General features: G+C 36.1%; 1 protein-coding gene across 8 annotated transcripts; it reads left to right on the top strand.

The window, feature by feature from the left end:
* Positions 1-225: 225 nt before the first annotated feature.
* LOC113661202 (CMRF35-like molecule 3) lies at positions 226-14,518 on the top strand. Of its 8 annotated transcripts, none has more exons than XM_047806076.1 (11): positions 226-360; positions 595-909; positions 987-1,292; positions 1,374-1,611; positions 10,729-10,826; positions 12,349-12,404; positions 12,904-12,960; positions 13,048-13,110; positions 13,536-13,629; positions 13,939-13,970; positions 14,061-14,202. In XM_047806076.1, exons 1-10 carry the CDS (start codon positions 300-302, stop codon positions 13,965-13,967), a joined length of 1,317 nt encoding a protein of 438 aa, XP_047662032.1. In that variant the 5' UTR covers positions 226-299; the 3' UTR covers positions 13,968-13,970; positions 14,061-14,202. The 8 variants fall into 8 exon arrangements, with proteins under 8 accessions (XP_047662032.1, XP_047662031.1, XP_047662029.1 ...); XM_047806075.1 differs by having other exon boundaries at positions 13,536-13,607; positions 13,911-13,970; XM_047806073.1 differs by lacking the exon at positions 13,939-13,970 and having other exon boundaries at positions 13,536-13,607; positions 14,061-14,518.
* Positions 14,519-16,709: the final 2,191 nt, after the last annotated feature.

Consider the following 16,709-nt stretch of genomic DNA (forward strand, 5'->3'; position numbering starts at 1 on the left):
CTGCACTTATAGAAGGTTTAAAGTGGACGAGTAATTATTTATAATCTTAATGTTTAGTGTCAATAGCTGACAAAGTTTCTTTCTGTGTCTTTTTTTTCTTGCATATATTACCTGTGACTTGTTCAACACTGACATTAATTTAAAAATGTACCTCAATTAATACATTCAATTATTTGTGCTTTTTTTTAGAGGGTGTAACAGTATGAGATAAAAAAAGAAAAAACAGGAAGTCAGCTAGTACAAATTAACATCAGCCACAAGTAGGAAGTGTATTTGTTATACAAGTCTCTTAGAGAAACATGAGCTTTTACTCACTATGTGGTTCTGTAACTCTCCTTGGGTTTTTCCTCTGTATATCAGGTAAGATTAAACTCTATCATTCTCATATACTGTCTGGGTATCCTTCATTTTCTAAAGGGTTAAAGAAGCTCTTGTTGTTTATTTCCTTTCATGGAGCAGTGGCTGTTAACAGCTTTCATCACTGGTAGATTAAATGTACCTCAGCAGTGACACAGTGATTCCTGAATGTTCTGATCGTCCTGATTCAGTATCTGAGTAACGCTAATACTGCTTCCTAATGTGGCTTACTTGCAGAGGTAGAGAGCATGAAGACACTGAAAAATGTAGCTGTAAAAAGAGGAGGATCTGTCACTATTCCATGTCTTTATGATGAGAAGTACAAAGCAAACAGTAAATTCTGGTGCAAAGGGAACTATTGGTCTACCTGCAGTATCGTAGCCTATGCAAACTCAAGTGGAAATCCATCAGTCGTTGATCATCCAGAGCAGAATTTTTTCACGGTGGAACTGAACTCTGTCTCTGAGTCTGGAACGGGTTGGTGTGCTGTAGAAATTGGGGATAAATGGCAGCCGGATGACCGTGATTATTTGTACCTCACGGTTAGTCAAGGTAAGAAACTGAAATGAGTCTGAATTATAATTGTTATAAATTCCCTTACACCACTCATTTACTGCCTATTTATTCAGATCCTGATCTGTCAGTGAGGGAGAGCAGAGTGAGAGGTGAGGAAGGAGGCAGCGTCACAGTCCAGTGTCTCTACAGTGCTGCGTATCAGAATAAACAGAAGCAGTGGTGCAGATTTAAAGATGGACAATGCAAAACAGTGAGGACTGAAACATCCCAGAATTCAGCAGTGTACATCAGTGATGATGGGAGAAGATCCTTCAGTGTGAAGATGAGCAGAGTGAAGAAGAGTGATGCTGGATGGTACTGGTGCAGTGCAGGAGATCTGCAGGTTCCTGTTCACATCAGTGTCAGTGATCCACCTCCAGGTATTATCACAAACACTGATCAACTTTAACAAATGATGAGACAGAAATCACACTGATTATTTTACTTTGTATTGACAACAGTCACTACATCAAAGACCACAACAGTGCCCACAACAGTGCCCACAACAGTGACTACAACAGTGACTACAACAGTGACTACAACAGTGCCTACAACAGTGACTACAACAGTGCCTACAACAGTGACTACAACAGTGCCTACAACAGTGACTACAACAGTGCCTACAACAGTGCCTACAACAGTGACTACAACAGTGACTACAACAGTGACTACAACCGCTCATCAAGACAACACATACACGTAAGTAGGAAAGCTTCATGTTATTTAGGCATGGTGTTTTCCTCTGCAGTTTTACGTTTTTTTAATTTATGAACCATTTCAAAGATGGAAGTGATGTGAAAAATAAATATCATAAAAAATGGATATAAATCTGTCTGAGAGTTAATCACCATGAGCTAATGTATATGAATGAAGGAAAAATATTTAAAGTGACCAAACTTTATTTTCTTTTTCTTTTATGTTGTAAACAAATCTGATATAAAGCACAATTCAGTTAACATCAGATGTTCATATTTGGAACAAAATTAGTGCATCAGTTCTTCTTAACACGTTTCTAATTTAAGTTATTTCTCACTCACGGTGTTTGTGAATTTAGTTCCCAGCAGTGATGAAACCATGTAAGTACAAACACATTATTCGAAAATGCTGACCAATTTAGTCCATGATGTTTTTCTCTGTAAATTTGTTGCCTTATTCAAAGACAAACATGTGAACATTACATGATCATTTCTTGCTTGTTGAAACTTTCTCATGTCACATGATCTTATGTAAATACACATGAAATCAATAAGTACCAGATTCACAGGAAAGAAAATTTTCTACTAATATAATTTTATATTTTATGACAATTTACACCACAGGTGGAAAGTAATAAAATAACTACATGTACTCTTGGTACAGGACTTTATTAAAGTAGAACGTTTAAAATATTTGTAAATGTTGTAATAGTTTGATACTTTCCACTTCTGCCTAACTAGAGAACATGCCAATAGGATATTTAACTACTGATGATGAAGGATTATTAATGCATGATGATTAATGATGAACTGAATTAAAGGTGGGGTCTCCAATTTTTGAGAAATGCTTCAGAAAAATGAGCCGGACCGAAAACTACACAAAAATCTAAACAAACGTGTAGCCAATGAGCAGAAAGGGGCGGGTCTTGTCAATATGTGTTTGTCAGAGAGTGTTCAGTGGGCATGTGTGACATTAGCAGAAAGTGGTTTTAACATTGACATGGAGGATAAAAACAAAGAAAGAAAGTGAAGAAAGACTTATGTTAAGGCAAGAAGTAGGACGTGTTAATATAGGATCAGCATTCCAGCACTGGAGAGAACTGAAGGAGCAGGAAGTTGGCCGCATATTCACAGATTGGAGTTTCCCGAGTCAATAACTCCTGAGCTAAACGCTGTTACTACACTCAACATCCTTACAGATAAATTCCCAGTCAGGACAAGGACAACATGCCCCACACTCACTCCACAGACTTACATCACAGTCACATGACCCTCCGTCATTCAGAAAAAAAACAGTTTCCTCACTGTAGCTATCAGATTTAACTTATTCTCTTCTGTACTTTAATTTTTTGAGGCTTTTGCTTAATCTGAAATGTATTTATAGTGTTTATATTTCATGTTTTTATTTCAATATATTTTAACTCAAAATTCTTTTACATTAGCTCTTATCATTTCTGTTCACATGGTCTACAGTCCTTAAATACAACATTAGTGTACAACATAACACACTGCAGAACCCACAACACTTAATGAGTAAAAACCTGTAGGACAAATATCTTCTGATTTTAAATTAAAGCATGCAATTATTACACACTGCTTTGCTACGCTATTATTATAACCTCCTAGTGAAGCCAGTGTTAATATGAGTGATGATTAGGAAAACACTTCACATGGTGAAATTTTTACTATATGTACATAAACATCCAAGATGAAATGCTTCTCTTTTATATAATTAAGGATTTAATTCAAGATAACGGATCACAAGCAGCATGGACATTCTGATAAACTGTGCTGGAATCTGATTACAATCTGAATGGATTAGGCTCATGACCCTGTAAAGATGAACAGACCATTCACTGTGGGAGAACATCACACTTAGTCTGTAGTCTGACTGTATTGTAGCACCGTGTTTGTTAAACCTAAAATCATACCATATATTTATGGGTCGTAAAAGTGGAAACGTCAAAACTCTCTCACTCACTCACTCTCACTCATTTTCTACCGCTTTATCCGAACTACTCGGGTCACGGGGAGCCTGTGCCTATCCCAGGCGTCATCGGGCATCAAGGCAGGATACACCCTGGACGGAGTGCCAACCCATCACAGGGCACACACACACTCTCATTCACTCACACACTCCGGACAATTTTCCAGAGATGCCAAACAACCTACCATGCAAGTCTTTGGACTTAGGGAGGAAACCGGAGTACCCGGAGGAAACCCCAGAGGCACGGGGAGAACATGCAAACTCTGCACACACAAGGCGGAGGCGGGAATCGAACCCCAACCCTGGAGGTGTGAGGCGAACGTGCTACCCACTAAGCCACCGTGTCCCCCAAATGTCAAAACTGTAAGCAGAAAAATAGAATCTTACGCATAACCTGATTAAATTTTTTTTTACTAGAATTATGGCAAAGTGAGTTCTGTCATAATTCTTACAAGCCAGTGATGGGTTTTCCACAGAGTCTCACATACAGTATATAACACTGGAGCATAAATGCCTATATTTAACTCACATTTACATATAAATGCAATAACCCGCAAAGTGCTACTTATACTGTAAATGTCTGATAACAATTTGAAACATTTATGTTTTTAATGTTTGCTTAAGATGCAATAATTTAGCTGTAATGATTGAGTGGTGAATGTAATGATGTGCAGGATGATGCAGAACTGTACGTACTGTAATGTGGAACGGTAGGTTGGGGTCTGGCTGTCGTAGAATAGGGGCTGTGGTGAAACTTTTGTAGGAGTTTGTCCCGCAAATCAGACACGCAGCCTCTAAACTCTCACTGCACCACACTTCCTCTTATCTTCTAGCACTGCACCACTGATCACACCAAGATTCATATCAAGTTTGTTCTCTGTTCACAATTTTTAATTTTTACCCAATTCTCTATATTGAAGTACAAAGTATTAAAAAGAAGACTAAGTTTCAGGAGTGGAACAATGAGGCCTAAGAATAGTATACCGTGTGTCTGCACTGCAAGGTATGCAATGAACCCTGTCTCAGTTATAACAGCTATATAAATGTGTTCTTTTGTCAGCCTTCTTCTCTTCACACTGCTTTTAGAGCACAAAGTGTGATGAGCAGGAAGAGGAACTGGTTGAGCCGCTACAGACACAGTACCAACTTCACATAGAAGCAGGACGTAAGAAACCCTCACATCTGATTCAACATCAGAACAAATCAACATGAGCTGTTTTTTTATTTTTATTCTCATCTTTTCCGGTAAGTTCATTTCTCATGCAGTCTTGAAGCTCTTTACATCACAGTGAAATCAGGTATTAAACTGCAATCTGGAAATACTTATTGATTTTATCAGTAATATTATGTTTCTATTCTAAATGAATCATACAAAATTGACAACATACATTATTTGTGCTTAGATCCTGATCTGTCAGTGAGCGAGAGCAGAGTGAGAGGTGAGGAAGGAGGCAGCGTCACAGTCCAGTGTCTCTACAGTGCTGCGTATCAGAATACACAGAAGCAGTGGTGCAGATTTAAAGATGAACAATGCAACACAGTGAGGACTAAAACATTCCGCTATTCATCAGTGTACATCAGTGATGATGGGAGAAGATCCTTCAGTGTGAGGATGAGCAGACTGAAGAAGAGTGATGCTGGATGGTACTGGTGCAGTGCAGGAGATCTGCAGGTTCCTGTTCACATCAGTGTCAGTGATCCACCTCCAGGTATTATCACAAACACTGATCAACTTTAACAAATGATGAGAGAGAAATCACACTGATTATTTTACTTTGTATTGACAACAGTGATTACTAGAAAGACTCCAACAAAGTCTACAACAGCGTCTACATCAGAGTCTACAACAGAGTCTACAGCAGAGTCTACAACAGTGACTACAACAGAGTCTACAGCAACGACTACAACAGAGTCTACAACAGCGTCTACAGCAGAGTCTACAGCAGTGACTACAACCACTCACCAAGACAATATGTGCACGTAAGTAGGAAAGCTCCATTTTATTTAGCATGGTGTTTTCCTCTGCAGTTTTACACATATTCTATTTTAATTAACTTTTTTATAGAATAAAGTGTGATTAATGTGAAAAATAATCAAAATAGGAATTAAAAATGTAATATCATTATAAATCTCTATATTTAATAAGAGAACGGTCCGCAATCACCTTGAGCTAATCTATATGAATGAAGGAAAAAATATTAAAAGTAATCAAATTTGCATCTTTTACGTTTTAAACAGATCTGACTCAAAGCACAATTCAGGTAACATCAGATGTACATATTTGGAAGAAAATTAGAGAAATGGTTTTTCTTAACACATATTTCTAATCTGAGTTATTTCTCACCCACAGTGTTTGTGAATTTTGTCCCCAGCAGTGATGAAACCACGTAAGTGCTAAAACACCTTTATTCTCTCTTGCAATAAAGAAAACGCTGAACACTTTAGACCATGATGTTTTTCTCTGCAGTTTTATAGATATGTAAATTTGTTGCTTTATTGAAAAGATGAACATGTGCTTAGAGTTCAAACCCAAACCCTGTAGTATTTAAGCAGTAAGTGAACAGGTGATTATTACACATGATACTTTCTTGCTTATAGAAACTTTCTCATGTCACATGGGATTATTTTTTTGTTCAAATGAATAATACAGTTTTGCTATTTAAAAACATTTATTTTTATATTACAACATTACAGAGAAATAATACCCAAAAAACTTCAGTCTGTAAGATTGCTATAAGCTGTTTAACCACTTTAGACAGTGATGCTCATCTGTCTCCACTGTCTCAGAAAACATCTGGTAAATAAATATGTAAATAAATAATAAATACATAAGAGGAAAAAACCTTCAATGTACTTTAAGACTAATAACTAAAGAAAGTACCAGTACAGTAAACCATGTACTTCAGTCTTGTAAAGCAACTAGACGTCACTGGAGACTTGATTCAAATTAGAAGATGAACAAAATAATGAAAAGCACACACACACACACACACACACACACACACACACACACACACACACACACACACACACACACACACACACACACACACACACACACACACACACAGAGACACACACACACACACACACACACACACACACACACACGCACACATACACATACACAAACATACACACACATACACATACACACACAGGCAGACACATACATACAGCACACACAGAGGCTGGATGACGTTGCATACTTTATCATTGATCTAATCCAAATTCAGCTTTATTTCTGTCAGCACCACTTTGTCAAATGAGAGTTTATTAGACGATCGCATACAGTTAGTGTTGGCAGTATGGTTCTGTTCGGGGCAGGAATCCACACACACCCGTCCGTGCGCATGGATTCCTGCCCCAAACACTGTGATTGACCCCTGGTGTGTTTTCTGTTTCAGAGAGCAAGAGATGTTCTGTATCGTAAACAACTGAAGGACGTGATCTATCTATCTATCTATCTATCTATCTATCTATCTATCTATCTATCTATCTATCTATCTATCTATCTATCTATCTATCTATCTATCTATCTATCTATCTATCTATCTATCTATCTATCTATCTATCTATCTATCTAGTCATACAGAATTTATTACTTTAGACTGTAGAACTTTTCTATAAAAAGGGATAAGTTAATTTATTCATCTATTAACATTGTATGAATGAATATTTCATTGGGTTGTTGATTATAATAAAGTTAATACAAAAAAGTTTCCCTTTCTTTGACATGTTTAGTGACAGTTTGTGAGGGTAATCAGAAATCACAGTCCTTTTTTTTTCTTTTTCTTGATTTTGCTTTTTTTCTTCAAATGAATAATACAGTTTTGCTATTTAAAAACATTTATTTTCATATTACAACATTACAGAGAAAAAATACCCCAAAAACTTCAGTCTGTAAGATTGCAATAGAATAAAGATTGTTTAATCACTTTGGTCAGTGATGCTCATCTGTCTCCACTGTCTCAGACAACATCTGGTGCCTGAAGTGTAGAAGCTGAATGTTTTATTAACTAACTAACTAACTAACTAACTAACTAACTAACTAACTAACTAACTAACTAACTAAATAAATAAATAAATAAATAAATAAATAAATAAATAACAGGAAAATGTACTTTGAGATGTAAATGAAAAAAAAATTACTTTGGATGACTTTTAACTAAAGAAAGTACCAGTACAGTGAACCATGTACTTCAGTACTGTAAAGCAACTAGACATCACTGGAGGGATGATTCATATTAGAAGATGAACAAAATAAGGAAACACACACACACACACACACACACACACACAAACACACACACACACACACACACACATTCATACATACACACACAAATTCACACACAAACACACACACATGCAAAGACACACACATTCATACACACACACACACACACACACAAACACACACATATGCACAGACAGACACATTCATACATACACACACAAATTCACACACAAACACACACACATGCAAAGACACACACATTCATACATACACACACACACACAAACACACACATATGCACAGACAGACACATTCATACATACACACACAAATTCACACACAAACACACACAAACACACACATACACCCATGCACAGACACACACACTCATACATACACACAAAGACACACACATACACAAACACACTTACATAAACACACAGACACTCATACATACACAAAAACACACAAATACACACAGACACACATATACACACATACACACATGCACACACACCCACAAACATACACAAAGACACACACAGATTAACACACACACACACACACACACACACACACACACACACACACACACACACACACACACACACACACACACACACACACACACACACATCAACCAATCAAATTTCATCAAACACTTTGATTCCTGAATGTTCTGATCGTCCTGATTCAGTATCTGAGTAACGCTAATACTGCTTCCTAATGTGGCTTGCTTGCAGAGGTAGAGAGCATGAGGACACTGAAAAATGTAGCTGTAAAAAGAGGAGGATCTGTCACTATTCCATGTCTTTATGATGAGAAGTACAAAGCAAACAGTAAATTCTGGTGCAAAGGGTACTATTGGTCTACCTGCAGTATCGTAGCCTATTTAAACTTTATTCTCTTTTTCTTAACTAACTAACTAACTAACTAACTAACTAACTAACTAACTAACTAACTAAATAAATAAATAAATAAATAAATAAATAAACAGGAAAATGTACTTTGAGATGTAAGTGAAAAAAATTACTCTGGATGACTTTTAACTAAAGAAAGTACCAGTACAGTGAACCATGTACTTCAGTACTGTAAAGCAACTAGACATCACTGGAGGGATGATTCATATTAGAAGATGAACAAAATAAGGAAACACACACACACACACACACACACACACACACACACACACACACACACACACACACACACACACACACACACACACACACACACACACACACACAAATTTACACACAAACACACACACATGCAAAGACACACACATTCATACATACACACACACACACAAACACACACATATGCACAGACAGACACATTCATACATACACACACAAATTCACACACAAACACACACACATGCAAAGACACACACATTCATACATACACACACAAACATACACACAGACACACACACAGACAAAATCACACACACACACACACACACACACAAACACACACATATGCACAGACAGACACATTCATACATACACACACAAATTCACACACAAACACACACATACACACACACACACCCATGCACAGACACACACACTCATACATACACACAAAGACACACACATACACAAACACACTTACATAAACACACAGACACTCATACATACACAAAAACACACAAATACATACATACACACATATACACACACATACACACATGCACACACACCCACAAACATACACAAAGACAAACACAGATTAACACACACACATACACACACACCCACAAACATACACACAGACACACACAGACAAAATCACACACACACACACACACACACACACACACACACACACACACACACACACACACACACACACACACATCAACCAATCAAATTTCATTAAACACTTTGATTCCTTCATTTATCCTTCATTTTCTAAAGGGTTAAAGAAGCTCTTGTTGTTTATTTACTTTCATGGAGCAGTGGCTGTTAACAGCTTTCATCACTGGTAGATTAAATGTACCTCAGTAGTGACACAGTGATTCCTGAATGTTCTGATCGTCCTGATTCAGTGTCTGAGTAACGCTAATACTGCTTCCTAATGCGGCTTGCTTGCAGAGGTAGAGAGCATGAGGACACTGAAACATGTAGCTGTAAAAAGAGGAGGATCTGTCACTATTCCATGTCTTTATGATGAGAAGTACAAAGCAAACAGTAAATTCTGGTGCAAAGGGTACTATTGGTCTACCTGCAGTATCGTAGCCTATGCAAACTTTATTCTCTTTTTCTTCTATGTTGTAAACATATCTGACTCAAAGCACAATTCAGGTAACATCAGATGTATCAGTTCTTCTTAACACATGTTTCTAATTTGAGTTATTTCTCACCCACAGTGTTGGGAAAACACCTTTATTCTCTCTGGCAGAAAATGCTGCGTAATGTAGACCATGACGTTTTTCTTTGCAGTTTTATAGATATGTAAATTTGTTTATTCAAAGACAAACATGTGAACATTACATGATCATTTCTTGCTTGTTGAAACTTTCTCATGTCACATGATCTTATGTAAATACACATAAAATCAATGAGATAAAATCAACAAAATCTACTAATATTATTTTGTATTTCATGACAATTTACACCACAGGTAGAAAGTAATAAAATAACTACATGTGCTCTTGGTACAGTATTTTATTAAAGTAGAACGTTTAAAATATTTGTAAATGTTGTAATAGTTTGATACTTTACACTTCTGCCTAACTAGAGAACATGCCAATAGGATATTTAACTACTGATGATGAATGAAGGATTATTAATGCATGATGATTAATGGTGAACTGAATTAATGAATATTTTCACTGCAGTTGATTCAGCCAGTCTGTGCTAAATAATGCTTCAAATGTTTGTCAGTAGTTTGGTTTGGACCCTGAACCATTGGTACCTGGTGGCCCTTCTTCTGCCACTGGTGATACTGGTCATCATCATCTGTATGCTCAGAAAGAAATGTGGTAAGTGTCCCTGGTGTGTCTGTAGTTTTGAATTAGTTCTCATTCTTCTATTATTTCAAATGCGCAGGTCTGAGATCCATTCATTGGAGGTTCATTAACAAGAAATTCAACACAATCAAATATAATACAGTGTTCATACAACCAGAGGACAGATTCAAAGATTTGACAGTCAGATAAATCAGTCAGGAGTCAAACACAGTGCACCTAGAATCTGTGGGCAAATAGAAAACAGGAGAACAGAGGGGAAGAAAGTCACATACACTGATTGTAAACTCACCAGTTATTACAGTCTGAGCCTTTACACTGTATTTGTCTGTAATGTCATGAATATCACTTGTCTTTTTCCTCTGGAGATAATGTTGATGGCTGGTTATGAGCTTTCTGAACCCTGTAGTCCCACGATTCTTACATGGTCATGACAGGGCGCAGGGTTTTTTTTTTTTTTTTTTTGTCTATCTTCATTAATGGTTTTCTTCGTTGATAATAAAGTTAATACACTCAAAGCAACCATAAACAAACAAATGAGCCATTAAATCACTTAAAGTAAAACATCATTTAGGGCACCGGAAAGAAAAATAGCTAGAAAATGACAATTTAATGTCAGGAAAATATTTACAACAGAACAATCTTAAAACCTCTATCACAAAGAGAGGCAGTAGTGTATGTAGTGGGCATAACAACATCAGTGTCTAAATGTGTAACATGGACCTCAAACAAACACCAAAAACCCCGACAAAACCCAGACCCATGTGTGTTTTATCTCAACATAAAGTGAAACACGACTGCACTGTTATTTCTTCTATTTTGGAACTTCATGCTGTTTGATTTTATTGATTTAGAACTTGATATTTCAGTAAATTAGACCTTGTAAACTTGGAGTATTTTATCACCATTTCGTGGGGTGATGGAGGACAGATGGGGTTTGAAAATCAACCAAAGTTAGCAGAAAATGTTTGAGCTCCACAGATGTACACAGAACATGAGTGTAAAGATTAGGAAGAAATAAATGTAAATATAGGTGAGGTGATGGTGCCCTCTAGTGGCACAAATGTATGATAATAATAATGTGAAGTGACATACGCCTAAGTACGGTGACCCATACTCAGAATTCGTTACCTGCATTTAACCCATCCAAAGTGCACACACACAGTAGTGAACACACACACCGTGAACACACACCCGGAGCAGTGGGCAGCCATTTATGCTGCGGCGCCCGGGGAGCAGTTGGGGGGGATTCGGTGCCTTGCTCAAGGGGACCTCAGTCGTGGCCGGCCCGAGAATTATTATTATTATTATTATTATTATTATTATTATTATTATTATTATTATTATTATTATTATTATTATTATTAATAATAATAATAATAATAATAATAATAATAATAATTCATTTATTTATTGTTTTAATTGAATACAATTCAATAAATATTGAATTCAGTTGACTATGTGTAAATTTTTAGTTATTTATTTGTTTGTTTGTTTGTTTGTTTTTGTATTTTCTTTTATTTATTCTCTATTCCAGAGTTAGAGAACCAAACCAGGATCAGAGAGAGGAGCAATGACACCACTGTTCCCACAGTTAGTACTGTGTCTTATGTCTTATTTCAGTGCCTTTAGTACCTTTTAGCACTTTTAATGAACATCATCACCACAATTTCTCATCAGTGCTGTTACTTAACAGTAAATAAAACCTTTTCAGGCTGAGAGATCCTACAACTGTTTACAGGAAAAAAGAAATTAAAGCATTCACATTTGTTAAAACTCTGGCCACAGACATACCCCAGAGGGATGGCAGTTTTAACATTTTACATATGTTTGCATTTTTTTAAAATAAAGATAAAATTAAAAATAATAATAAACAAATAAAATATGTCATTTTGATTAAGTGAATTCAGATTACAGTTACATTAATGTTAATAATAGATTTAATAAACTGTATTAATAATAATACATTATAAAAAGAATAGAATGTGTGTGTGTGTGTGTGTGTGTGTGTGTGTGTGTGTGTGTGTGTGTGTGTGTGTGTGTGTGTGTGTGTGTGTGTGTGTGTGTGTGTGTGTGTGTGTGTGTGAAACAGGCGAACACTGATGAAGACTCCATTGTATACAGCACAGTTGCTGTTTCTAAGCCAAAGGTAAGATCAATACATTGGTACAATTCTGCATTTAAATGAAAATAATGATGATTATTGTTGTTGTTCTTGTTGTTCTTGGTGGTTTAGGCTAAGAATAAGCCCACTTGTACTGCTGAAGACTCGATTATATACAGCACTGTGGCTACAAAGGTAAAGATGTCAATCCATTGATCCAATTCTACATATTTCTATTACTGATTTGTTATCCTATTGTCTTCATCTGTTCTGGGTTTCATATTAGTTTCTGTATTTATACTCTGATGATGCAATGTCTTATAAAGTCTGTTTAAATTTACAAAGCACTCCTGTGATTTTTTTTTGTCCTAAACAAGAATCTCTGAATTTCACTTCAAGTAGTAAAAATAAAATACTTGTGAAATTATAATTATATTAATTTAAAACAAATCTCTCTCTCTCTCTCTCTCTCTCTCTCTCTCTCTCTCTCTCTCTCTCTCTCTCTCTCTCTCTCTCTCTCTCTCTCTCTCTCTCTCTCTCTCTCTCTCTCTCTGTGTGTGTGTGTGTGTGTGTGTGTGTGTGTGTGTGTGTGTGTGTGTGTGTGTGTGTGTGTGGTTTAGAGTAAAAAACAGGCCACTTTTACAGATGAAGACTCCATTATATACAGCACTGTGGCTAAACGCAAGCCAAAGGTAAAGATGGCAATCCACTGGTCCAAGTCTACATCAATTTCCTTATTATTATTATTATTATTACTATTATTATTATTATTATTATTATTATTATTATTATTATTATTATTATTATTATTATTATTATTATTATTATAAGCAGGATGTGACCTACAGCTCTGTAAACACTGCTTCTAAAATGAGTAAATTCTGTTAAATTAAGTCTGTTCCAGTTCAGTCCAAGCTACAGATCTAAGTGTATAAACTGATAATAAACACTTTACTCACTAATCTACCAGTGACTTTATTTATATCCTGTTCTAGGTTTCTCCAAATGATGTCACTAATGAGACCCTCTACAGCTATGAGGTTTACCAGTAAGAGGTTTGTGATAAAAATGTATACTTAACCCACTCAAATATGTAAAGTAAAATTACAAACCTTTCACACAGCAATTATATTTATTCCCTTTAGAGGATGACTTACTGTCTACTGGCTGTGGGGCCTCAGGGATCTCTACTGGGTCGTGTGTCCATCCTCAACATCCTTACAGATAAAATCCCAGTCAGGACAAGGACAACATGCCCCACACTCACTCCACAGACTTACATCAGAGTCACATGACCCTCAGTCATTCAGAAAAATAACAGTTTCCTCACTGTAGCTATCAGTTTTCACTTATTCTCTTCTGTACTTTCAATTTTTTGTCTTTTGTTTGATCTGAAATTCATAGTGTTTATATTTCATGTTTTTATTTTTATTATATTTTAACTCCAAATTCTTTTACATTAGCTCTTATCATTTCTGTTCACATGGTCTACAGTCCTTAAATACAACATTAGTGTACAACATAACACACTGCAGAACCCACAACGCTTAATGAGTAAAAACCTGTAGGAAAAATATCTTCTGATTTTAAATTAAAGCATGCTATTATTATGCTCTGCTTTGCTACGCTATTATTATAACCACCTAGTGAAGCCAGTGTTAATATGAGTGATGATTAGGAAAACACTTTACTTGGTGGAATTTCTACTATATGTACATAATCATCTAAGATGAAATGCTTCTCTTTTATATAATTAAGGAAATAATACAAGATAACGGATCACAAGCAGCATGGACGTTCTGGTAAACTGTGCTGGTATCTGATTACAATCTGAATGGATTAGGCTCATGACCCTGTAATGATGAACAGACCATTCACTGTGGGAGAACATCACACTTAGTCTGTAGTCTGACTGTATTGTAGCACCGTGTTTGTTAAACCTAAAATCATACCATATATTTATGGGTCGTAAAAGTGGAAACATCAAAGCTTTAAGCAGAAAAATAGAATCTTAAACATAAACTGATTTAATTTTTTTTTACAAGAATTATAGCAAAGTGAGTTCTGTCATTATTCTTACAAGCCAGTTATGGGTTTTCCACAGAATCTCACATACAGTATATAACACTGGAGCATAAATGCCTATATTTAACTCACATTTACATATAAATGCAATAACCCACAGAGTGTTGCTTATACTGTAAATGTCTGATAACAATTTGAAACATTTATGTTTGTATTGTTTGCTTAAGATGCAATAATTTAGCTGTAATGATTGAGCGGTGAATGTAATGATGTGCAGGATGATGCAGAACTGTACGTACTGTAATGTGGAACAAATGGTAGGTTGGGGTCTGGCTGTCGTAGAATAGGGGCTGTGGTGAAACTTTTGTAGGAGTTTGTACATTAATTGTACACTAAAAGGGCAATAGTCAGGGCTCACCTTAGTGCTGCATGGAGTGGCTTTCTCAGGACAGGCTGAACAGCAATGACCTGCTTGACCACAGTAAAGGTAGAGCCGTATGCACAGACGACACTGACGCATCTTTGGAGATACATTTGGCAATTTAAAGTATTGGAGATGAGCTCTGCCTGAAGGGAAAGGTTTAGGCCTTCTTAGAACATGGCTTTCAGTGCTGCATCCTTTCAATGTAATTTCCTTTATGTTTAATCCATTCAGGTCTGCCTGGAAATCACACAAATAACAATCCATATCATTTGTAAGTACTGAGATATTTTACACCCCTGTAACCAAATGTGTAGAATTTATTCATACATAGAATTATTAGATGACTAATAATGAAAAATTATTTTGCAAAAAATAAACAAAAAAACATGTGAAGTAAATAACTACATGTCGTCTGGTTACAGTACTTAAGCTGACAGTTTGTGAGGGTAGTGGAACAACTGCTTGGAAGGTTGTGAGTTCAAATCCCAGCACCAATAACAGGCTGCCACTTCTGGGCCTGTGAGAAAGGCTGTTAACACTCAAGTGCTCAGATGTATAGTATAAGTGACTCTGGATAACGGAGTCTGCCAAACATTCTATGTTTACTGTAAGAGTACTTCTTTATTAAAGTGTTATGAAATCAGAGTTTGTTTTATTTGCTTGAGGTTTTCTTTCTTTCTTTTTGATTTTTTTTTTACAAATAAATACAGTTTTGCTATTTTAAAAAAAATCATTACAACCCACAAAACATCAGTCTTTAAGCTTCCTATTAGCTGTTTAATCACTCTGGTCAGTGATGCTCATCTGTCTCTACTGTCTCAGACATCAGCTGGTGCCTGAAGTGTAGAAGCTGAATATTTTATTATATAAATATGTAAATAAACAAAAAGAGTAAACATTAAAATAAATGTACTAAAATAGATGACTTATAACCAAAGACACTACCAGTACAGTAAACCATGTACTTCAGTACTGTAAAGCAGGGGGATGATTCAAATTAGAAGCTGAACAAATTAAGGAAAAACACACACACATACATACAGTACACACACACACACACACACACACACACACACACACACACACACACACACACACACACACACACACGCACACACACACACAAACACACACAAACACACACACACACACACACACACACACACACACACACACACACACACACACACATACACAGAAACACACGTTGGGTGATGGTGTTATGAATAGTTATTATTGTTAATATTTCTATGCTTTGCTCATAATCTCCATTATTACAGTATGGGTCAAAGCACCAAAGTGGCATTTTGAGGTCAAAACTATTTTTTCTGATGATTTTTCAATC

This window comes from Tachysurus fulvidraco, chromosome 22, assembly GCF_022655615.1.
Source record: "Tachysurus fulvidraco isolate hzauxx_2018 chromosome 22, HZAU_PFXX_2.0, whole genome shotgun sequence".
NCBI classification, from domain to species: domain Eukaryota; kingdom Metazoa; phylum Chordata; class Actinopteri; order Siluriformes; family Bagridae; genus Tachysurus; species Tachysurus fulvidraco.